The sequence below is a fragment of the Grus americana genome, chromosome 12, assembly GCF_028858705.1.
Source record: "Grus americana isolate bGruAme1 chromosome 12, bGruAme1.mat, whole genome shotgun sequence".
NCBI lineage: Eukaryota > Metazoa > Chordata > Aves > Gruiformes > Gruidae > Grus > Grus americana.
In genome coordinates this window covers 9,549,735-9,572,989 of record NC_072863.1, presented here as the reverse complement: position 1 = coordinate 9,572,989, position 23,255 = coordinate 9,549,735, and the positions used below count along the sequence as shown (strand labels likewise).

General features: G+C 36.1%; 1 protein-coding gene across 1 annotated transcript in view; it reads left to right on the top strand.

Annotated features, from left to right (window-relative positions):
• The window catches only part of STK26 (serine/threonine kinase 26), a 32,270-nt gene extending 10,107 nt beyond the window's left edge, over window positions 1-22,163 (top strand). Inside the window, exons 3-12 of the mRNA XM_054839195.1 lie at window positions 5,337-5,567; window positions 12,590-12,646; window positions 14,361-14,469; window positions 14,563-14,720; window positions 17,167-17,352; window positions 17,993-18,141; window positions 18,818-18,911; window positions 19,401-19,463; window positions 19,556-19,692; window positions 20,224-22,163. Coding sequence (XP_054695170.1) covers window positions 5,337-5,567; window positions 12,590-12,646; window positions 14,361-14,469; window positions 14,563-14,720; window positions 17,167-17,352; window positions 17,993-18,141; window positions 18,818-18,911; window positions 19,401-19,463; window positions 19,556-19,692; window positions 20,224-20,248 — 1,209 coding nt within the window. The 3' untranslated portion in view covers window positions 20,249-22,163. The remainder of the gene's footprint in view (window positions 1-5,336; window positions 5,568-12,589; window positions 12,647-14,360; window positions 14,470-14,562; window positions 14,721-17,166; window positions 17,353-17,992; window positions 18,142-18,817; window positions 18,912-19,400; window positions 19,464-19,555; window positions 19,693-20,223) is intronic.
• Window positions 22,164-23,255: the final 1,092 nt, after the last annotated feature.

The window sequence follows — 23,255 nt, the reverse complement described above, 5'->3', positions numbered from 1 at the left end:
TGTCTACAGGTTCCACCCTTGTTTTGAATGTCTGCAGGTTCATTTTCTTCTGATTCTTTAAGTGATAATGGATCTGCACCTGTGCCTTCATTAACTTCAAACTATTTAAATTTTTATATATATACACACACACGCCTATGGCAGTGTTTGTGTGAGTAACCTTAATTGTAATAGGATTTTAAAACAAAATGGGTGGGAGGGTGGTGGGGAGGAACTCCAGGAATTAAAATCTATCACTACTTGTGGTGGCTTTATTGTAAAGAAGTAAAACAGTCCTTATGCAGATAAAAGATGGAAATATATAATATATGTGAATATATATTATATAATAGAATATCATAGATGCCATAGATATATATTATAGATACCATATACATTAGGGTGCCACAGTAGTGGGTACTTGAAAAACATGAGTAGATGCTCTAGTCTTCTCTTACCAACCTTTTATAAAATCTTTCAAGCGAATGATTGCATCTTTAATGCATATTTGAGTAATGTCTTCCCTTGTAGGTGGGCTATTCTATAGTACTGCTATAATTTTAAGGGAACTTCTGTTCCAAATAAAGCCTGGGAGATGCTTGAAAGTCCAGATCATATAATAGCATTTCTGGGTCAGGTTTTAGAAATACTGTTAAGACAATAGGATATATGTTCTCACATTGACTACTTAGAAGAAACCTCACAGACTATGTTAAATTATTTGCTTTGGGAGTCCTAGAGGATCCTGGGTTTGATTTTGTTAGATACAAGGCATTAGTTCAGTCCCTGTCCAAGATTCTTTGAAGCTTTGGTTTTTCATCCAGTTGTACTCAGTAGTCTTTAATGAAATTCATTAATGAACCTTCTTAAAAGACCTGTTTCTGTAAAAGAGCTGTCCTGCACTGACAGACCCTGAAGCAGTCTAACGTTTCCTCTAATTTGGTTTATGTTATTGGGTATCTGTATAATCTTGGAAGTTAGATATTCAGTGTGCTTTAACTCTGTTTCAAATGAAGAATGCAGAATTTGGAGAACAGGTGCGTGAAGGTGGGAAGGTGAGTCAGCCAGCCAGTCTTGTAGCAGAACGCAGCCAGGACATTGCTGCGTAGCTGCGTTTATCGGAATAAAAAGAAAATGCTTATATAAGCCGTATTGGCAGAATACTTGATGCAACTACTGCAGGTATACTGGCAAAAATTATGCTGGGGTGTTTTTTTATTTGGGGCTTCTGAGCAGGTGGTTGCACTAGATCACCTCCTGAGGTCCCTTCTAAGCTGAATTACGCTATAATACTGTGACTCTGCATGTGTACATACGTATGTGTATAAACACATGCAGTAATGGCACATGGTTGGATAAGAGGAGGAGAGATTTTACAGAACGCCAACACAGTCTGTGTAGTTGTACCGGACTGGTGGAATGGTGGACTTCCGAAGCTATACAGAGGGCTTGTATTTTCATGCTCGTGCTGGTACTATTATTCATGCCGGCAAGATTGAAGTTGGCATGCGAATGTGCCTGTGCTTGTCATACTTGTTGCTGCTTTTGTCTGTGGAAACGGGCTTAGGGAGGGGAAGGGCAATAGATTCTCTTCCTGATTTGTCCACTTATAGGTGTTATCTTTGGAGAGGTGATGATGGAGTCCGTATGCTGTCTATTGTATTGTTACCATCTGCTGCCCAGCAGAGATGACTCCCCATAGAAACCAGTATTTATTTTAAAAAAAACAATTATTTACGCAGGCAACTTTCAAAGCTTCTAAACCTTTTTCCCCATTCAGTGAAAGATCTGTGAAAGAACAGGGAGTAACAATTGCTTGTTTTGCTCAGGAGTGTTAATAGTATTAGAAATGTTAATTTCTACCATATTAGAAACTTAGCTGGCAGTTCTGCTGCAAAAATTTATTGGTATGTGTTGGGGGTGTGTATACACACATACACGCTTTTGTATAAAATATCTCTATCCTTTTCTATACCCGGAGAAGGAAGATTGGCATTATTGCTTTATATAAATTTACCTTTGTTTAACAAGTAGTCTTTTAAAGTTTTGTTGTTTGTTGGTTGGTGGTTTGGTTTTTTTAATTATTATTAGTTGTAGGATAAATATTTCAGACTGCTCTACAGGAAGACAAGGAAATTGAGAAAGGTAAAAGCAAATCTGTTTGAAAATGCAGTCTTTGTTCTAAGGCCATGTTTTAAGTTATGTAGTGTTCTAAATTTGAAGCCTTTCCAAGGGATGTTATCTTAATATTAGCCATAGTTGGTCACAAATATTTGCCCTTATCCTGGAGTGTCCTACAGTCCCTTGTCAGCCTTGGTGAATAACAGAAGCTGTAAAGCTGACTTTGCTTGCTGTGAGAGGATTTTCTCAGAATAGAAAGATGTGACTCTTTCCTCTAGTAGTCCTGCACAGTTTGTTCTCCTCTGATGCCCCTCTGTTCCACCTCTCCCTCCCAGGGATGTGCATGGACTTCTGTGGTGTCCAACGGTGCCCGATCTCTCCCTATGCTCCAGCACTCCTACTTAATGGTGTTAGGAGTTGTTGAAAGTTCAAGTAGCCTTTAAAGCTCTGATTCACCTGAAGTACCTTGGGGGGGAGAGTTTGGAGGCCTGGCTTGTTTTGTTGATGACCGTTAAGTGGTTATATAGGACTGAGGATATGCATTTCCACTGAGCAGCCCAGAGGACTCTTCTGCTCAAGGTTTCTCCCCAAGCAAAACCCAACTATTGCCCTTAGAGTTCATCAGACATTTGTGAAGGGTTGGATTAGCTGACTATATCTGTGATTAGATTGCTTTTCTTTTATCTGTCTGGAAGTGTTTAACAGGTTTCATCTCAAATTAACAATAGCTATTAGTCAGCATGAATGATTCCTGGAATCCCAGGCTCCAAGACTGTCACAAAATGAAGCTAGTTTTCCTGAAGATGGGTGTGTTAGAGTTAATGGAAAGTTTTGCCAGTCCTCTCTCTTAACTCTGTTGTTTCTTGGAGGGGGGTGTATGTCTTGGGGTGTTTCTTGGAGGGGTGTGTGTGTATGTCTTTTTATTGTAATTGGAGAATGATCACTTAATTATTCCTTGTTGCAACTAATGTAGTTTAGGAACATGTTATGTTGTTAGTTAAATGATAATTTGCGGCTTTTCTAGTAGCAGGAAAAGGCTGGATGACAGTTGCTGCCATGCGTGTGCCTACACTATTTTTTTGAAACACGGATTCAGAATTTTTAAAATTATTTTTTAGTCTTAACAATGAAAAGGTGGCAGGAACTGATGCAGTAGTGTATGGCCATATGGCTATCTTTGGGCAGTTTGAAGATTTACTTTTTTTTTCCCCCCCCTAACTAAAAGCTTTATGAGCACCCGAGGCCTACGATCTTTTTCTTTTCCAGTATAATAGTATTTGTTGTCCCAGATTTAAGATCAAAATCCTGTCTTTTTTCATTTGCTTTGATTACGTATTTGTTTCACTGGATCTATTAACAGAAGAAATTTTTTTTTTTTTGCTTAATTATGTCTCTGAAGGTGGTGGGGTTTTTGTCTTTTTTTTTGTTGGGGTTTTTTTGGTTTGGTTTCTGGGGTTTTTTTTTTTGTAAATGCAGCATAGTAGCAACGAGCTCATTGTAGGCAAAGAGAAAATTCATCATTCTTTTTGCTTTAATGTCTTGCTTAGGAATAGCAGTGTGTCTTGTGTATATTTGCAAAATCTAAAAATCTGACTCCACAGATCAGCATGAATCTGCCATACTACTTCATGTTCCCTCCTCTTGTGATAGCGCAAATGACAGCATGGTATATATGAGCAGTGAACTGATTCTGTTGAAAATAAACCTGACAAATCATATGGTTAACTCCTAGCTAAATCAGTTTCCTGATTCATCTCACCATATTGTAGAATAAATTCTGGTTGTGGTAGAAGGAAAGAAGCAACAATAAGGGCCCAGTAAGGAAATGAGATTGTCCATTTTGGGCTGGGTTAAAGTAGTAATATATTTTTTTCCCAGTGAAGATTTTTGTATCCATTTGCAAAAATACTGGTGTAAAGATGTTTTCTGGAGTTTCATGTTGATACTTGAGTATTTTGTTATGTAGGGTAATCTGTGCCTTGGGTTGAATGTCTGCTTTTGCCAAAACTGTCACTTCTTTTGCTGGTTCTGAGTTTTGGAGTGCAAGAAAGATCTAAAGCAAAGCATCTCTTTCATATTTTCAGATGTTGCTGTTGAATCAGAGGACTTTTTTGGGCAGGCATTTCTTGTTCAAATATTGATTTGTGCAATGAGTTGCCCAGTTTTGACAGTGATAATGTATTTAATTCTATTGTTCTGCAAAGTGTGGTCTGTTCTGTTAATACATCTGTCTTGTCTCCTAAAAACACCTTTCTGCAAACTTCCTTACTATGGTCTAAAGATGTGTGTTCTTAAACTGTGGAATAATTCAGCCATATCCTTCAGAAGTCATTGCTCTGGTTTTTGGATACACCAGGTTCTCTAAGCGGCCGTGTAGCATGCTTTATCTTGAAGGGAAAATGAGAAATTGCTTCATTTGTTTTCTTCGTGACTACTTGAATGGAGCTGAGAAATTTAAAATCCTTGTATAATAATCAGTCTGTTGAACTTACAGTGAGTCAACAGAGACTCTAAGCCAGGTGTCCTCAGCAGTGCTGTGCTGCGCTGCCTGGTGCTCAGCTCCCCTTTTTAAGGCATGCTTGGGTGATGCCAGCCAGTTCTGATCAGTACCTCATTTTCAGTACTCTGCTCCGGCCTTCTTATTCCTTTTTCAAACATCTCCCAGTCCCTTTTGCTCTACTTTCTGTCAGCACTTTTAGCTGCCCTGAAGCTGCCTGATTTTATCAGAGCTCAGAATCTGCCGGTGAATACAGGGTAGTGCAGTCCTCCAATAGCTAGCTCCACGCTGTATTGCTTGATAGGATGCTTTGTCTGCCCAAGGCTGTTGGCCAGGTAGAAAGCCCAGCCTTTTCTGCCTGGGTGATGATGTTAGCGCTTCTGTGTCAGTAATTGCATTCCCCAGTCTTCTGAATTACTGCACAGATAGGATTAATATTAAGAACAGCTCTGTTCTTTCATTTTAAAGGGTTGTAATGTGCCAAAGTGAAATGAGGTTTGTACCTGACTCCCTTCCTGGTGAGGCTCATTTACCTTTGACATAATTGCATAATGTATGTCCTGTAACTAATAGCTGAATTAGAAGTTAGTGTGCAGGAAAGAAATTTATCTGATGTGAGCCTTCTAGTGATGATGAATCTGGGTGATGTGCTTTTTGGGAAGTGATGAGGGCTAATAACTTGGAAGTAAATTAAGTAACTTGTGTATCTTATCTCTTTTTTTCTTTTTCTTTTTTCTAGAACCATAGAGCAGACCCAGAAGAACTATTCACAAAACTGGAACGCATTGGGAAAGGCTCCTTTGGTGAAGTCTTTAAAGGAATTGATAATCGGACGCAGCAAGTGGTTGCTATAAAAATCATAGACCTTGAGGAAGCAGAAGATGAAATAGAAGATATACAGCAAGAGATAACTGTTTTAAGTCAGTGTGATAGTCCTTATGTAACAAAATACTATGGATCATATTTAAAGGTAATGTATAGTATTGAAGAAAGATATTCTAGCACCAGTTGTTTTGAATGCTGCTAGGAAAAAATTCTAAAGTTGAGGAAGAGTTACCGTGCCAACTTGACCTTTTGTAGGAGGTTTTTGTTTTTCTTTGAACAGAGCTTTTCAGTTTGTTTTGCTCCTTTTGCTGCTTACTCTTTGAGGCTGGAATTTGCACAAAATGGCTAGAGAATGAATGCAGTTGATGGAGGAGTCCTCTTGCCATTGCTGTTGCTTTTGGACTTTGATTTTCTCTCATCCCTCCACAATCCCTAGCACAATTTTGTGGCCTTTCCGGGGAAGAAAATATTACCTTCATAGCTATAGAAACAAAAACCTTTCTCCGATTATGGAAAGAAACGCGGCACCTTGTAGAAATGTGTTGGTAATGATGCGGCGTAGTAGGCCTCAGACAAAGTAAAACTGACATCAGCAGAGTTATGTAACCACTGTGTGAAATGTTATCTGAGGCATAATTTAAAAATAAACAAACAAAAAGGAAAACCTACAGAAATCCAAAATATTGAGTAAGTCTTTTCAACCTGTGAAACTGTTCAGGTATAATCTCCTTAAATACTGCTTACGTGATCTGCAGTGCATACATGTTTTAGATGATTTTTATAAAAAAAACCCCTAAAACCATTTAATAAAGGCTAAAATGTTAACTATAGTTAGAGCTATCCTAAATGTCTGGGGGTTTTATTTGCTTGCATTTGGGGTTCGTTGGTTGGTTTTGGTTTGTTTGCTTGGGTTTGATTTGGGGGGCAGGGACAGGGGGAATGGTGGTGTGTTGGTGAGGGTTTTTGTTTGGTTGTTTTGGGTTTTTTTTCCCCTCCCCCAGGCATTTCTGGCTCCTTGAGATATTGTGGATTTTCTGACATTATTCTAAAGACAGATCTCTGAGAAATACTTCTGTGTCATACTTGTGCTGTATCTCTCAGTGATACTATGCAAGTATTTGCAGAATTAATTTTGTAGTGCTCTTTGTGTAGATTTGGCTTTTTTTCTCTTTTAAATTACTGAAGTATTCAATTTTTAATATTTTAAGGCTAAGCGGGTAATTTAATTTTCTGTACTCCAAATACTAAATTCTCATTTTGACCAAGACAAGACAGCTATGGTGGCTTTGCTGTTTACTTAGTCACTCAGTATTCTGTGGGTTCTTGTAAGTTCACTTCATGCTGAAGTTGTCACTGATGTCCCATCTCTCCTTCTCTTTACTGGGCTCAATCAGTGGGATGTTTGTTTTGTTTCTTAATTGATAGAGCTCCGAGATGTAGTAGAATTTACTTTCCTGCATCGTAGTATATTAGAACAAGCTAGTTCTTCTCAAGATAACTTTGAATTCAGCAGGCAATGTTCCCCTGGAGCAGTGCACAAAGAGTACTGCAGATCCAGACATGATCAGTCTTTTTTACAGTCCTTTATTTTCTGTGATGAGCTAAGTCCTAAATATTATCTTGCTGGGTATCCAGCATTTTAACTTTGTGTTGTAAAATTGCCCTGAGGTACAAACAGGTCAAGGTAAATCTTGGAAAGTGTTTTTGCTTAGAAGTATTTTTTGCTTGGAAAAATGTTTTGTTCAGTTTCAGAATTAAACAGTGATTTCAGCAGCTGTAAATGGGGAAATGAAACCTTGATTTGGTGGGGATTTGTTTTGTTTGGGTTTTGTTTGTTTTGTGGTTTGGGGTTTTTCTGAGGGGTGGTGGATGGAAAAAGCTTTATAAGTCACGGATTGAATAGGGAAAGAAAATAGTATTTTCATTGTTTACAGCAACTTAGGTACTGAAAGCCAAAAGAGTATTGCAAATCTGCCCAAGTACCTGTGCATCACAGCAGTTTGATTTTGGTCTTATTATGCAAGTCTTTCACTTTTTACGCCTTTTCTTAGATATGCAAATGTAATTATTCTACCAGCGCTATAAAACTATCAAATTCTGGTTAGAGTTTTATATTTTTTAAAAATTCCTGGTGAATATAGGATCATGTTAATGCTGCAGTACTTTCCTCACCACTGTTTGAGTTCTTTCCATTTCTGTTATAAATGGATAAATTCTGAAAGATGAATGCTGATCTCTTGTTGACTTTTCACACTTCTAATGTTTTTGGGGAAGGAAAATTTCTGTGTGTGGAGCTTGAGGAGGTGTTTGTGGAATTTTGATTACTTTCTCATTCCATTAAGTGATTCCTCTTAAAAAAAAAAAAGTAAAATAAAATAAAAAATGGTTCACAGGAATGTTTTTTTTTATTCCAGACTAGCATGATAGGTAGTTCTCCTGCTTGTTCTTCCCCAAGTAAATGAATAAAAACGTCCACAAATAAACAAGGCCTTTTAGTTCTGTTGTTAAAAATAAATAAATAAATAAAATTATTGTTTAAGTAGTATCTTGGCTCTAAATTTTTCTTAGGCTAGATTTATCCTTGGTTACTAATACTAGATCTTTCAGCTTGAGATCCCTCAGGGGAAAGAGTGTATTAGCTTTGTTATATGTGCAAAGAATCTTTTATGCTGCCTTTTCATTTTAGTAATAACAGATATTTTGAGAGTTGTATCTGTCTACTTTTTTTTTACTTAATTGCTATAGCTTTTAACTTTTTATTAGCTATTACTCTGAGATTGGCTGTCAGCCTAAGTATTTAGCTGTGTAGTACTTCATTCAGGATTTAATTTCTCTATACACTTGTAGAAATCTCTTGGAAACAGTGAAATGGGTACAGCTGTGTACCAAATGACTACATAATTAAAGGTTAAAGAACATTGAGGTTAAATTCTGAAAATTAAGACATCTTATTTCTTACAAAGCAAACTTCTAGGCTGCAGAGATTAATAACAGTTTGCCATGGATATGACTGGTACAAAGATCACATTCAAAGTGGTTTTGTTGGTGAATACTTAGTTTTATATATAACGATCACTGAAAATATTCCTAAGAATACATTTTAAGATAGTGGCTAAAAGGAACATAAGCATACAGCAAATAGAAGGTATTTCAAAATTTAAGAGGATTTTCTTTTTTCCTTTGCATCTTTATTTACATGAAAACAAAACAGTTGAGCCACTCTTTCAGATCATGCTTATGGAATAGAAATAGCTTACTAAAATGTATTAATCGTACATGTAGCTTTTTTGAAGCTCTAGGAATGGCATTAGAAATGTTTTTGAGTTTTGCACTGTTTAAATCAAAGAGAGAGTATTTTCCTGACTATACCAAAGCAAACCCATGGTGCAAAGGCATTCAGGTTGCCTACAACACTATTGATTTAGTTGAGTAATCTAGATCTGGTTTAAATCTCTTAATGCTGTAAAATTTGATAGTTTTTACTCTGAAGAAACTGCAGGTGTGACCATGTGTTGGCTTCAGATTTTTCATGTGCACCTCAGTTCATCCACTTGAACTGTAATGGAACGTCTTCTGTTGTAACTTAAATTTGGTTAAAAACCCAAGAATAAGTAAGCTTTGAATAAGCAGATTGTTCTCACCATCAATTTGTAGTCAGTTTCAGTTTTTCCTCCAGTAAGACAGCATATTTGATAATTAAAAGTTGTATATGACTAAAACATGAAATAAGAGATGTTAACTGTGAAGCTCTTCTAATTGCAAGCATTTCAGATGAGAGATCTTATTTTTGTACAGTCTGTTCTAGATATTCTGCAGCTTTGCAGTTTCCTCGTGCTTCAGGATGCAAAGCTAGCCTTGTGGCTGACTGCAGTGGAGTGGCCCAGTCTTGGGGAGCCTGAGGCTTATCAGCAACATGCAGACTCTTCCAGGTGCCCCTGCTGCTGGAAGGGAGAAGGGACAAGTGTCTTTATTTCAATTGCTTGACTTACTAATTTGTAACTTAGCTCAGCTGATGGCAAGTACGATACTCTTACGTTCTGCAGCCTAGCTGTTCATTAGCTACAGCTTGTACATCTGACTTGTAAATGTGATTTTAAAAATATGGACAGTCCCTTAATACTTTTACCTAGCAGTGCAATGTTATTTGTCTGTTATCAGATATTTTACTCTTGAAAAACCTTATGATTAGTACAAGATGGCAAAGTCTACTTCCTTGAGGTTTTTGGGATAAAGCTGATGCCAGTTTTCAGTTACTGTGACACAAAAAGGTGCTAAACCCCCATATCTTTGTAATTTGGGCTACGTGTATATCTTAAATTTTGGACTTTTAATGGGAGTTTCCCATTGAATTAATCTTAAATCTTAGATATTAGTAATTTTTTTTTCTTAAATTTTCATTGGGTATCTGGCAAGATCAGTTTTCCAAACATACTGGTAGGTGATGTACAAGCATGTATATAGTCAAAGAATGCACAATAATAAACACATTTGTGTATGGTATTAAAGTGTTTTACCTTTATATGGTGTCTTTCACAAATGCATGTAAGACTGTACAAGCTTACAGCTGCATTAATGGAACTTCTGTAGCTGCAAGCTAACTAAAATCCTGATGTAGATGTTTGTAGATGTTCATGTTTGTGGTAGGTCAGGATCTAAATTTGTCTCATCATCCTGTATTGCACTTTGATTGCAATTAACATCACACCTCAATAAATAAAATATCGGTTGTAGAGGGTACCCTTGAAAGCGATAGTGCATAGCAACACAGCAGTGTGAGTTACATTAGATAGCTAAAATGGGTGTTTTCCATAAGCCTAACAGCTTGTCAAAATGTATTATTACTTTATCAGTTCAGGCAAGAAAAAGATTAAATATATTAAAAGTTACCCCAGTTCTGGCATGTTTTGGTTATGCAAATTTGTGAAGCTTGATAAAATACTTGAACTGTGCTTTCCATCTGATCCTATAGAGATGGGGATCTCTTGATGACTGAAATTTCATTATTATTTTCCCTATTTGTGCCATACAGCCAAGAGGGGTTAAGTATCTATCCTTGTAACTATTACAACCACCTGGGCTTGCTCTTTTCTTTTGCAATTAAAGCAAGCCTGAAGTTATTCTCAAATTTTCAGATCTGATGATGGAGAATTCCTATAGTAGCATCCAGAGACTTGCATTAAAATTGTACAGCATTTTGTGCAGCAAAGCTTTGAGACAATCTGAAGATACTGTTTGTTCTACATTGTCTATTTATACTTGATTGACCTAAAATAGCTAGGAAAAAGGTTGTTCATGCCTGGCTAGAAAGTATCCACACCCGGTTACAGTGGATAGTAGCAATTTCTTTGAGACGTTATTTCAGAAACACTGTACTTAGTCATTTTCATGTTATACTGTTTTCAAGTAATAGTCAAATCCTCCAAACATGTCTGGTAACCACAATGTTTGCCTTAAACTGGAGTTCCTTGTGGGTCTTCTCAGCTGACAAAGTTGGGCTTTATAAAAACTGCTAAAATTAGCCAGCCCTTCCCCGCTGATCTCATAATATTGGAATAGGCTCTCATAAATGGTGTGCGTTTTAAATTCAGTATAAATCTAATAGAGCACACTTTGTTAAGGTAATTGGATTTGGTACTTTCAGAAACTGCACCTTTATTTGCTTGCTGAGTTTTCTTTAGATTTCTATCACTTGTCAGGCAATAGGGTGGGAAAGCATATAATGTAGAATGTAAGAGGCTTTAAAAAGTATTTCTGCCATAAGCTTGTGCTCTGTTATAAAGAACTAGCACTAGTAAATATTTGTTGGAGACTCAAACAGCATGCCTGGTACTTCACCAGGTCTGGTTCAGTATTTTAATAACTGGGTTTTATTTTAAATAAATATTTTTATTCACAGAATTTCTTAGAGTAGTAGCCCATAGAGTAATATTTAGGTTTCTTCTGAAATGTGAGGCGACTCTGGCAAGCAAATAGCAGAAGATCCCAATTTTGAAACATACAGTCTGTAAATCTGATAACAAATCTTTCCAGTTTTGTTTATATGAACAGCCACCTTTTGCAGCTACATACCAAGGGCAAAGTCAGCATCTAGAAATCAGTGTTAGAAGCATTTGTCAGTTCTAGTATTCTAGTAGAGACATCTCCACAAAGAAAGCACAGAAACTCACGTACTCTCAGGGGCTGAGATTCAAATACCATATAGTGAAGGAATATGTGCACTTTGCAACATTACTAGAAATAATGTAATAAAAAAAATCCTAAGATAGGTTCCTTAAGTCATACTTTTTATTGAATTACATTGCTCTTATCTTTGACCTTTTAATGGCCCACTTCAAATGTCTGAAAACTTCGGAAACCTGAACGTCTTTGTAGGGTTCCAGGTCTGGCAGTGCAATTTTTCCTGGCTGGTGGTTGTAGTGCTGCTTTGTGTCTCAAAATCAGAGCTGCCTCTATGGTAGCAGGCATGTTTTGTAGTAGGATGTAAGTCCTTAGGTACAAACACATTCATGGGCTGCCAATTCTCACTTTTTGCTGGATCTGACAACTTAAGTTGGAGTTTGTGGACATATTAGATACACACTTGCACCACATAGGTGAAGAGGCACCTAGCAGCTACCTTCTTAAATTACTGTTGTCTTTGAAGAAGCGTGTTCATGCTCACTCTCTCACTCAAAAGTAATTTTAAGTTCTGAGTATTTTCCTCAGATGAAAGGTGTGGTGATGTTACATGAAAGGTTCCTATTAAAATTATAATGCTTCTGTATCACAGATGTCTGGAATTAATAATTGTAATGCAAAGACAGTCTTTTGTAAGAAATGTTACATTAAAACACTTAGTTTAAAATTAAACCACCAAATCACTTTTTTCTCTAAGTTCCATTCCTATAAGTGAAATCATTTTAGGTACCAGTTAGCGGAAAATGATTAGTAGTGTGTGTGTGGGGGGTTGTTGCTCTTTTAAATACAGAAGTCAAACTTTAGTTGATATTTAGACATCTTACACAGGAACTGTGTAATCATTCTACAATAAGTAATTACATGTAATTTGGTGATTAATGAGATTCTGCATTTGCATTCTCCCAGCAGTATGATGGTAGTCTATTGAATTTATTTATTTATTTTAATGGCAGCCTTGGACTTCTAACAACTCATGCCTTCCTTTAACAGGGCACAAAACTATGGATAATAATGGAATACTTGGGTGGAGGGTCAGCTTTGGATCTTGTAAGTATATGATTTTTTTGCATTATAAGTACTAGTGAACCTTATTTTGTTGTGCTTTCATATCTCTCTATAAAATTTAGTCCCTAGAGGCAGCTGATGTTACATCACTACTATATTGTAACGCTCCAAAAAGTGTCAATTTGAATGGTAGTTCTGTTATATTGAATTGATTTTTTTGTTGTTGTTTTGTTTTTACTGTTCATCTCTAAGCATTAGGAAGCATCCATTTATCCATTTGTTCTCAGTCAAATATAAGGCTTTTTTTTTTTTTTTCTTAGTATGAGGAAAAGTACTGTTCTTGCCATGTGTGGGGGGGATTTGGGGTTGTCTGTCTGTCCCCCAGTCCCCCTCCCCAGTAGAATTCATTACACTTGAATAAAAAATGTTTTCTTTGGGAACGGGTCTTAGGAATGAATGAAGTGTGTGCCCACAGAGTACAGTTAATTTTAACTGGTTAAAAGGTGTTGGGTTTTCCATCTTCAGGTATTTTCAGTTAAGCATGAAAGTGCCTTTTACTTAAGATAGTGAGCATTCATGAAGGATGCAGCTTAGAGACAAGAGCACAGTCCACTGTGTGTGGATGTGGTTTCCTCATACTTCTGGTACAGCTCTGGCTCAGCTGTAAAGCGTAGAGACCCACCCTTTCCTGTAAGGTAATAGAACTCAGTCTTTGTTTGTGTGATTCTGAAGGAAAAATATCATGTCTTCAGTATTACAGAATGGTGTTAATTATGTATTTGCTAACAGTGGTCCTCTCTGCAAGAGTTGAAGTATGTGCTTAACTTCACAAATCTATTTAAACTTCTTTATGAAATTACATCACACCAACTCAGCTACAGGAATGCAAAAGCATAGTAGTCATGTGGAATGTGTAGTAGTTTGCAGCTCTGGAATTTAGTCTGTTTGAGAAAGGGGCTGTGAGATACTTACTCTTTAACACTTTTGAGTAATTGATAGTCTTCTGTGGAGTGTCAGAAATAATGAAACAGCTTTTACTAATAACAACTGAAACCACTGAACCTTTAGAAGAATAAAACTTGTAAGTTTTGCCTCATTTGCCTCCCTTTGCCACCCCATAATTTCATGGTGTTCTCTGTTTCAGTGCTGCATTGTTGGTATTTTTTTTTAATAGCAGAATCACCCACCTTAATTGCTATGTAAATAAAAATTGTTTTATTTACATAGCTTTCTAATGTGTGAAGTTTACACTTATTCCATACTAGCAGCTTTATAGCAGCAGGTTATGTTCTTGATGCAAAAGCAAGCATGGAATCAAAAATGCTGGAAGAAGAAAAAAAAGCATCATTAAATTTAAAACCCACAGTCAATAGACGAATTTATTTTGAAATAAACCGAGTTTCTTAATTAACTTAATCTAAAATGCACAATTCAGTCTGCTGTTTATAGGAAACTATAACTTTGTGGAAAGTTAGTTCTAGCTGTTCACATGCATTGCATGCTAGGGGAAGTGCATACTCTATATGTTAGAAAAGTAACAGCATTTTCAATGTATTATCAGTAGAGGAGATAAGAAGATGATCATTCCAGTGGCACCTATTTCTGATAGAATGTTGCCATACTTCATTGAATAGTTCATGAATTCTGTTAGTTCTTTATTTTTTAAAAGTCTTTCAAGTTTAAGATTTAATTAAATCATAACAAGGCAAAAAAATAGATACAAGACTAAAATTATTTTAATGTCTTTTCTCTAAAGCTGCGTGCTGGCCCATTTGATGAGTTCCAGATTGCTACCATGCTAAAGGAAATCTTGAAAGGTCTTGACTACCTACACTCAGAGAAGAAAATTCACAGGGATATAAAAGGTGCATAACATTTTAAATGTTACTTTGTTAAAGCCTTTAAAAATCATAAGAGCAATATTCTAATCTAGATGTTTTGTTACTTCCCCTTGGCAGCTGCCAATGTCTTGTTATCAGAACAAGGCGATGTTAAGCTTGCTGATTTTGGAGTTGCTGGGCAGCTGACAGACACACAAATTAAGAGGAATACGTTTGTTGGAACTCCATTTTGGATGGCCCCTGAAGTTATTCAGCAGTCAGCGTATGATTCAAAAGTAAGTATGAGAGTAGAATACCTTTTCTTTGTATCTGCAGATCCAACAGAAATTACTTTGATTTTTGTGGTTTTAGCTCTATCAGTATGGAGAAAAAAGTATATTTCATATTACCGGTTTTCAAATAATAAAATTAAAAGTACAATTAAATTGGTTTTATACAATAGTTACATGTCACTGTGCTGACATGCAAGACCTGTGCAAACTCACCAAGTAAATTGATGTTTTCATGTTAAGATTCTTTCAGAGAAACTCCCTGGATGCTTTCAGTGTTGTGGGTGGGTTGGTCGGTTGATTTTTAATTTGAATTAAATGTTTCACATTTAATGCAAACAGTAATAAAGCTCTCACAAATTAGAATGTCACCAGAATTTACCAGCTTATGTAAAACTGAGATGGTGGCTGAAATTTTACTTTTCTCAGATTTTTAAACAGCTCTGGATATCATTTCTTTAATGGTATTTCTGAGGACCTTTGTAATGCTGAAGACTTTAGCACAGGTGACTGATCTTGATAAGGAAAAAACTAACTTGAACTACAGGATGGTTAGCTGTGGTAGCGTTGTGGTACCTTGTATGTTTCTTTGTCATGGGAGCTGTTGATGGAATACTAATTGCAAAGGAGAGTTCCCCTATGTGAACTAGCAGTAGAAAAGCAGACCTCCTCCGTGTTCTTCTGTTGGGAACTGCTGCTAGAAATGATGATAAGGAGGGAATGGTCCTCTCTATTCCCTTGTGTATACCCACAAGACAACCTACAGCATGTGGTTAATGAAATGCCAGCGTACTTCGGTGCTGCCATTGGACTTTGTATACTCTGTAGATCAACCTTAAATAGGAGCAGGAAATCTAAAAATCCTGGTGTATGCAAAGTACTAATTTCATACCATTTATTTCTCAAGTAGTAAACAAGTAGCTGTTCTTGTGATGTGCACATAAAGAAAAGATTGTTGAATACTTGACATGTGCTGAAGATGTTCACACTCCAGGGGACTTTCCCAGAATCATTCAGAGTTGAAAGCATCTGTGTCCATATCGCAGCCCTTCCTTTTAAGGAGAAGCAGGTTTTAGTTCTCATGTTTAGGGTTTCAGTGGTGCAACTGTGATGTGCTCCCTAGGGCATTTTGGAAAAGCACTCACTCTACCCTGTTTTAAAAAATGCATGTTGTCCTGGCAAAGTGAGAATAATTCCTCTTCTGCTTGCCCTGTGTATAAATTGGCTGTACCACCCCTTTATTTACAGTCTCCCAACAACCTAATCTTTTGTCTTCCATTGCTCCTGCAACATATTGAGGAGATATGCCCTCTCCATTTTCTATCTATGCCAAAACTCTGGTGGGAAAGCACAGAAGATGCAAGCCTTTGGTAGGACAGATGAAGGGTCTTGGACAGGATACTCTTCAATTTCTAGACTAATACTGATGAATATTTCGACATCTGGGCTGAATTTTAACCTTTCTCCTTTTCTCCATTCTTCAAAATGACAAAAAATAAAATAGAAATTCATACATTTTTGTAGTGGCAGAGATTTACAAGTCCAGTCTCTTCTTTCAAAATGTTTTGCTCCCGTATACAATTGTTGGTTATGATATTTCAGTAATAAACAGTGAGCTAGTTTTTAATTATTCAATATTAAATACAGATATTTTAGTTCTTGTGAATAGAAAAGGAATATTGGAGATGCAAATTGTAACGCTTTACTCTGTGGGCAACTTTGGCTCATGACTTCTGTGCCAAGTGTAGTCAACTGTTGCCAGCCACTTTTTAATGAGAAACACATTTAGTGACCTTAAGAGCTTATCTAAAAATATGCAAGTATATATTTCACTTGAGAAAAATCTCTACATCAGAAAATAATTTTATAGTTCATAAGATATGTTGATACAAAGACAGAATTTGTTTATATATATAATGCTTACCTTTAGCTAAAATAAATACTACTTCATTATTCTTCAGAAACTTAAAACTGTGAACTTGGTGTTTCAGGTCTAACTAGTTTGTTGATAAATTTACTTTTTAAAAAGTAAACATCAGTGTGCAGTTTTGCTGTCTAAACAAAAACTGAATTAGACATAGGAAATTTGTGGCAGTTTGTAGTTTCTTATATAGAGAAAAAATAAAAGGAAGATTAATGTTTCTAAAGCTTTTTCCAGTAGCATGTGTCTTTAGGTGCGTGTTTAACTTGCTGACAATGTTACAGCGGTGACAAAGTATGCAACAAAAGAGATGTTGTATATTTTCAACAAAGTTGTGAAGGACTGATTAAGTCAGCCAGGTCTTTGGGAATTACAGCATTCAAGTATTAGAAAGGAATCTTTGTGCATTACCTACTTAGACAAAAATTAATTTTATTATATAGATGCAGTATATGTGAAGACTTTAGTTATTAAACACTTAGTCACAATGGCCCTTAATTTTGTACTATAAGTAACTTTTCCCTTTCTCAGGCTGACATCTGGTCATTGGGAATCACTGCTATTGAACTAGCCAAAGGGGAGCCTCCCAACTCTGATATGCATCCGATGAGAGTTCTGTTTCTCATTCCGAAAAACAATCCACCAACTTTATTAGGAGAATTCAGTAAACCTTTTAAAGAATTCATTGATGCATGTCTGAATAAGGACCCAACATTTGTGAGTAGATGTGTGTGTGTGTGTGTGTGTGTGTGTATATATATATATAAGTTTTAGGTTTGTTTTCTACTCTTGCTTGTGAAGTATTTTGCTGGTGTAGTGCATCATAGATGATTGAAATAATTTTAGAGACTATACTTTCCACTGTAGTGGTGCTTTTTAGTAGCTGTCTCCGTCCTAGTCTCTTTTGTTTAAAGTCCTCAAAGGAGGAGGGAGAATGCTGAAAGACATGATGGTAACAGAGGCAGCTTCCTAAAACGCACTCAAACTTAGGATAATGTCAGAAGAGAAGCTTTAACAGAGGAGAGAATCTTAAATCTTTCTCCAGCAGAACTTTTGCTGTCTGTCTGAATTCTGCTTACAAGGAAATGTTGCACTGGAGAATTTTGATTAGTCATTTTCCTGGGTGTGTACCTTCTAGCATAGAAGGATAAGCAGTATAGTCTGTGTGTGACTTGACTGTATTTTTAGAGCGCTCGTACATGTGGATTACTGGCTTTTCTTGACTTCCTGTTTCACTAATTTCCTGATGCTGTATGAGTTAGCTCTAGAAGTCAGTTGTCTTAATTTTATCTCCCCTATTAACATTGAAAATCGTTATATGTTAGCATAACATTAAATATTTAAGTGTTTCTTACAGCGCCCTACTGCAAAAGAACTTCTGAAGCACAAATTCATTATGAAAAATGCCAAGAAGACTTCCTATCTGACAGAACTGATTGATAGGTTTAAGAGATGGAAAGCAGAGGGACATAGTAGTGATGAAAGTGATTCCGATGGTTCTGATTCGTAAGTTTATTTTCAGTTTAGTCTCTCTTGGGCTTTTTTTGATGTTACTAAAGTAGATTTGATGCAGTTTCTTGTGTAATTAACTCCTCTTCTGTATATCTATCTGTTCCGTATATTTTTTCATTGGCTTCTTTCAAGAAAACCCCTTGTATGAACCCAAAGACTAATGCATAGGTTAAGCTATGCGCTCATTATCTCTTTAAAATTTCTCTTTCTGAACTCAATTTCAGTTCTGTTTAAGTGCTGTGTATTTCCTAGTCTAGGGCTAGTGGTTATACCAAAAACAATGAATCACAATTAGAAATATTGCAGAGCAAGGTTGAGGTGTATGAAGAAGTTTGCACAATGCCTGTGGAACAACATACATTCTGTAAGTCTCTTGCTTTTCTGGATATCAGATAACTGTTTTAAATGGGATGCCATGGCGGAAGGTAGGCTTTTTGGGCAGATAACATCTTCTGTTTGCTTTGATCATCTTTCAATTTATTCAGCCTCTGAAGTTGTTTTTTTAAGTTCAGTTAATGTTTCAATAAACATTTTTCTTCTTATGTTAAGGAATACGGAACTAATCCAAATAGATTCATTACGTATTTGAGTTACCTATATTTGAGTTACCTATACTTATTTAGTGTTATGTTGTGGCTAGTATTATGTACATCGTATCCTTTTTCTTCAGGGAGTCCAGTAACAAAGAAAATAATTCTCATCCTGAGTGGAGTTTTACTACAGTTCGAAAGAAGCCGGATGCAAAGAAGCTGCAGAATGGGACGGTATGTACAGGCTGAAGAGTTCTTCTTTCTAAGTGCTGGGTTTGAAGCCAATTTAAGGAAGATAGTAATAAAACTTAGTAATTATTCACTTTTTTTATAAGAACTGACATTCTTTTTGTAGTTCAAGAGATGATGCTTGTTAGTGCTATTTCCTATGCCCATACCAGCCTTAAATGCAAACACTACTGCATACTAATAGATCAGTATCTGTTCGTAGAGATGCAAATTTTAAAGACTCATATAATATTAGAGAGAAAACACTGAACTCTTTTTCTGATGATATATGATATTGTTTCATGTGTGTCATCAGGCATCTGTTCCCACATCACGTAATGTTTGTTGATGTACTGTGTCTTCATTGCTTTTGTAATGTATTTCAAGTGCTTTGTTGAATTTAACTGAACTTTCGAAATCACATGTGCTATGTTAAATGCAGCCTATACATTGTATAGGAATATGATGATGTAATCCTTATTCGTTAACTTTTAGGATCAGGATCTTGTTAAAACCCTGAGTTGTTTAACTATGATAATCACCCCTGTGTTTGCTGAGGTAAGTCTTGTCTTAAAAAAAAAATCCTTGAAAGTATGACCCAAGTGTGTGATAAGTTTTATAAACTTTATTTATTTTGGTTTGCTACTCAGCTCAAACAGCAGGACACAAATAATGCTAGCAGAAAGAAAGCAATTGAGGAACTGGAGAAAAGCATCAATATGGCAGAAGCAACATGTCCAGGGATCACAGATAAGATGGTGAAGAAACTTATGGAGAAATTTCAGAAGTAAGTTGAAGAATTTTTTTTTATGCATTGTATTAAACAAAAAAAAAAATTAAAAAGAAAAAATTTAAGTACTTCCGCACAGGAAAGGTTAGTTGACACTGAACTCCCTATGTTGGGGAAATTTGAGTAGTTTACTGACAAGTCAAAGATCTGCTGTGTCCAGTGCTTTGAACTTTTTCAGCTTTGGTAGTTATACATAACACTTCTTTTTGAGACTAAACCTAATAATAACAATAACTATATCCGTTTGGTCTTCTGCTGCTGCAATTTTACTGTTACATGTTGCTTCCTTTAATTTAGCCTGCAATTTTGTTGTAAGCACGTTTATAGCAAGTAAGGGAGCAGGTGAATCTTTAACTTATCTTTTTAGGGAGTATTTTCTTGAAAAGAACATCAGAAGTTAAATTCTCCTTTGAAGTGTTGAGGTAAAGGCACGTACTAGTTTAGTGATGCAAAAATAGTTATGTGCTGTTTGCCACTCTGAAACAATAGAATTAACAAAATTCTTGCTTGCATTTTTTTTATCCGTAGATTTTCTGTTAACGACTCATCCTAAGAAACTTTACCGAATTGACTGCTGTTTCATATGGACCCAGTGAAACCCACCAAAACTACTTCAAGCTTGGCAGTGCTTAGCTCATGAGCTCCTTGTGCCTTTTGGATCTTTGCAACATATTGATGGTGATTGAGGATTTGAAAGAACCTACTCAACTATTTTGTGGCAGTGCACATGGTTTTATATTTTCAGGAAATTATTTTGTAAAGAACAACTTTTAATACTGTAGTTTCACCTGTTTAATCTGATAAATGTTGAGGTGCAGTTTTGCTTTTAGAAATAACCATTACTTTAGTTAATAGAAAGTGCAAGTACAGTATGTTTTGATGCTATTTTTTTCCTGTACATGGGGATGTACAGGTCTTTTGTATTCATGAGTTAAACTTTTGTAAATCACTAACAAGCTTCAGAGAAAATAGCTTTTTCACAAGCGTATTCAAAACATGTAATGTAGTGGCAAGGATATTGCTGTAGCACCTGCTTCGACCAGCATATAGTTATTGTGCCCTGAAAAATAAACCTGCAACAGTATCTATTATAATTCTAAATTGGTACAGTATTTTAGGCAGCTCTATGATTAAATATATTTGAGAGCAATATGTCAATAGTTTGCAGGTGATATGTAGCAACAGGTATATCCTGATGTACAGTATATGTATTACCTTTTAGAACAGGTTTTGAAGTAGTAATTCAATCTTATATCATCATGGTAGGAAAATTTTAAGCAATACAGTTGAGGGGGTGGGGCTTTTGGCAATAATGGACAAAACCTGAAGTCCAATTTAACTTAATTTAATTTTTTTCCTCTGAGTATACATGCCTGGGTGGAAGGGAGCCAGAGAAGCCGAGCGTCGCATGATACATACCTCACAAGCAGGTATAAGTGTAACACCAGCGTTCTGTGTGGTGGTGTTGTTTCTCCTGTAAGATATTTATACACATTTTTGTTCTTAAATACATTACAGTACATCAACATAATTTGTTTATAATTTTCTGAAAATGTATTTTAAATATGTATTTACCAGTTAATATGCAAATAACTGAGTTATAGATATTCTTTCACAAAAAGGTAGTACTGTGCAGTACGGAGTGGTTTTTATTTTTATTTTTTTCCAATAAAAAGTAGATAAGACTATAAAGTTGCTTTCAGTTACATATTTATGGTACTGCTAGATGGGTAATATCTTCTCTTCTGTTTTTTTTTTTTTTCCCTTTTTCAACCCAGTATGTATATTATGCTGAAGTTTTGAACTGGGATTGTTTTTCAGTACTTAGCTGTGGAACTGTTGGTGTAAATTTATTTTTGATAAAGGTTGGGTGTGTTTATTTTATGGTTCAGACCTGCACATTTTGTTTTTGCACAAAAGTCATTTTAAAGAATCTGAAATATATCTGCCAAATATTGAAAAAGTAATGGTGTGCAAGTAAATACTGCATTTTTAGTCAAATGTTGCCATTACATTGTTTTTATATAAAGGACACTTGTGAGAGATGGTGGTTAGATATGCCAAGGACAATTATTTTCAATGGTGCCTACACTGTAAAAAAAATTTAAAAATTACTTTTAACTCCTTGTTTTAATTTTAAAAAAATGTTTCTGTTTAAAACTTTCATCTGCTATATAACTGAAATTCGATTAGAATTTATATCTGAGAAAAAAGTCTGGAAATAGTTTTTGAAAACAATAATGTTATGGATTAAATAAATATTTTTATAAATGTAAAAGCAGCAAAAGTTGTAAATACAGTTGATCTGAAGCTTTACAAAATAACTGCATCACAGAAACAAATTGTAGTGCTCCTCTAGCTTCTGTAGTTGTTAGTCTTGTAAATCTGTTTATAGATGAAGCTTCTTTCAATGTTTTGGGGGGTTTTAAATGGTTTAAAAATAAATATTTAAGTTCTGTAAACTTTGATGAGCTTGTTTTGTTGTGCGTTTTATTCTGAATTTTAGTAGATGTGCGGAGGTGTGGATATACCTCTTACAAACTTGTATTCTAGTTTGAGAAAGGTGTCCTTGCACAGAGTTGCGTGGTTGCTTTGAAAAGGTTTGGGTCCCCCCCATGCTGTTCTTGTCCGGAGGACACCTGCCAGCTGCTATGCCACAGGGAATGCTGTAGACAAACGGAGCAGCCGCAGGGTTCAGTTTGATTCTGTTCCTAAAGAGGAGTCTTCAGGATTTGTGTGCTCAGATGAATGTGTGGCCTGTGACAACACGGTAGAGGTGTCAGAACACTGTGACTTCATTGTGAACTCAACGTTGTGGAGTGAGGGTACAAAAAGGCATGTGCCACAGTTACCTTGACTTTCCCTTCAGCAGGCTCAACACAAATCTCGTTTCAAAGAGCTCCATACAAATTTCTCAGAATTAACAACATGTATTTACTTCCATGTCACTTCCCTTAAGGTGTTCTTTTTAAGTGAGAGACTGAGGGGACAGATGATGGGAATTCCTCCTGAATTTTGGAACTGGTGGCTCTACCCTGTTGACACAAGGTCTCTAATCTATGCAACTCTAAATGATTCTGGGTGGGTAGGGCTAGTGAATTATTTGGGAAATTGGAACCTGTCCTATTTACAATATGACTGTAACAAATTGCTGAACTATGGTGCCTCTTCTTTTTCTGTAAAATGGGTGGGATGTATACCTACCTCATAGGACAGCGTGGGGAAAAACATCCACGTGTGTGTAGTAGAGCCTTGTTCTCTTCAAGTCCATTCAAGAAGGTTTTTTTTTTATTGTACTGCATGTGGCATTCCTGCATCTAAAGTCTGTGCATCATAAGACTAACTCTAAAGAATGGATGTCTGTATTACTGGTTTCCAGAGAACAGTTGTCTCTTTCCCCACCACGTGTTAGTTATTGATGAACTGTGTAACTTAATCAGCAGTATTCTGTTGCTGGCAGATAGCCAATGGAAAGCTATATCAAAATATTCACGCAGGAACCCTTCTCTGGTTTGCTAGGCTTCCCACTGTAGATTGAGAAGAATTGATATTGAAGTAGT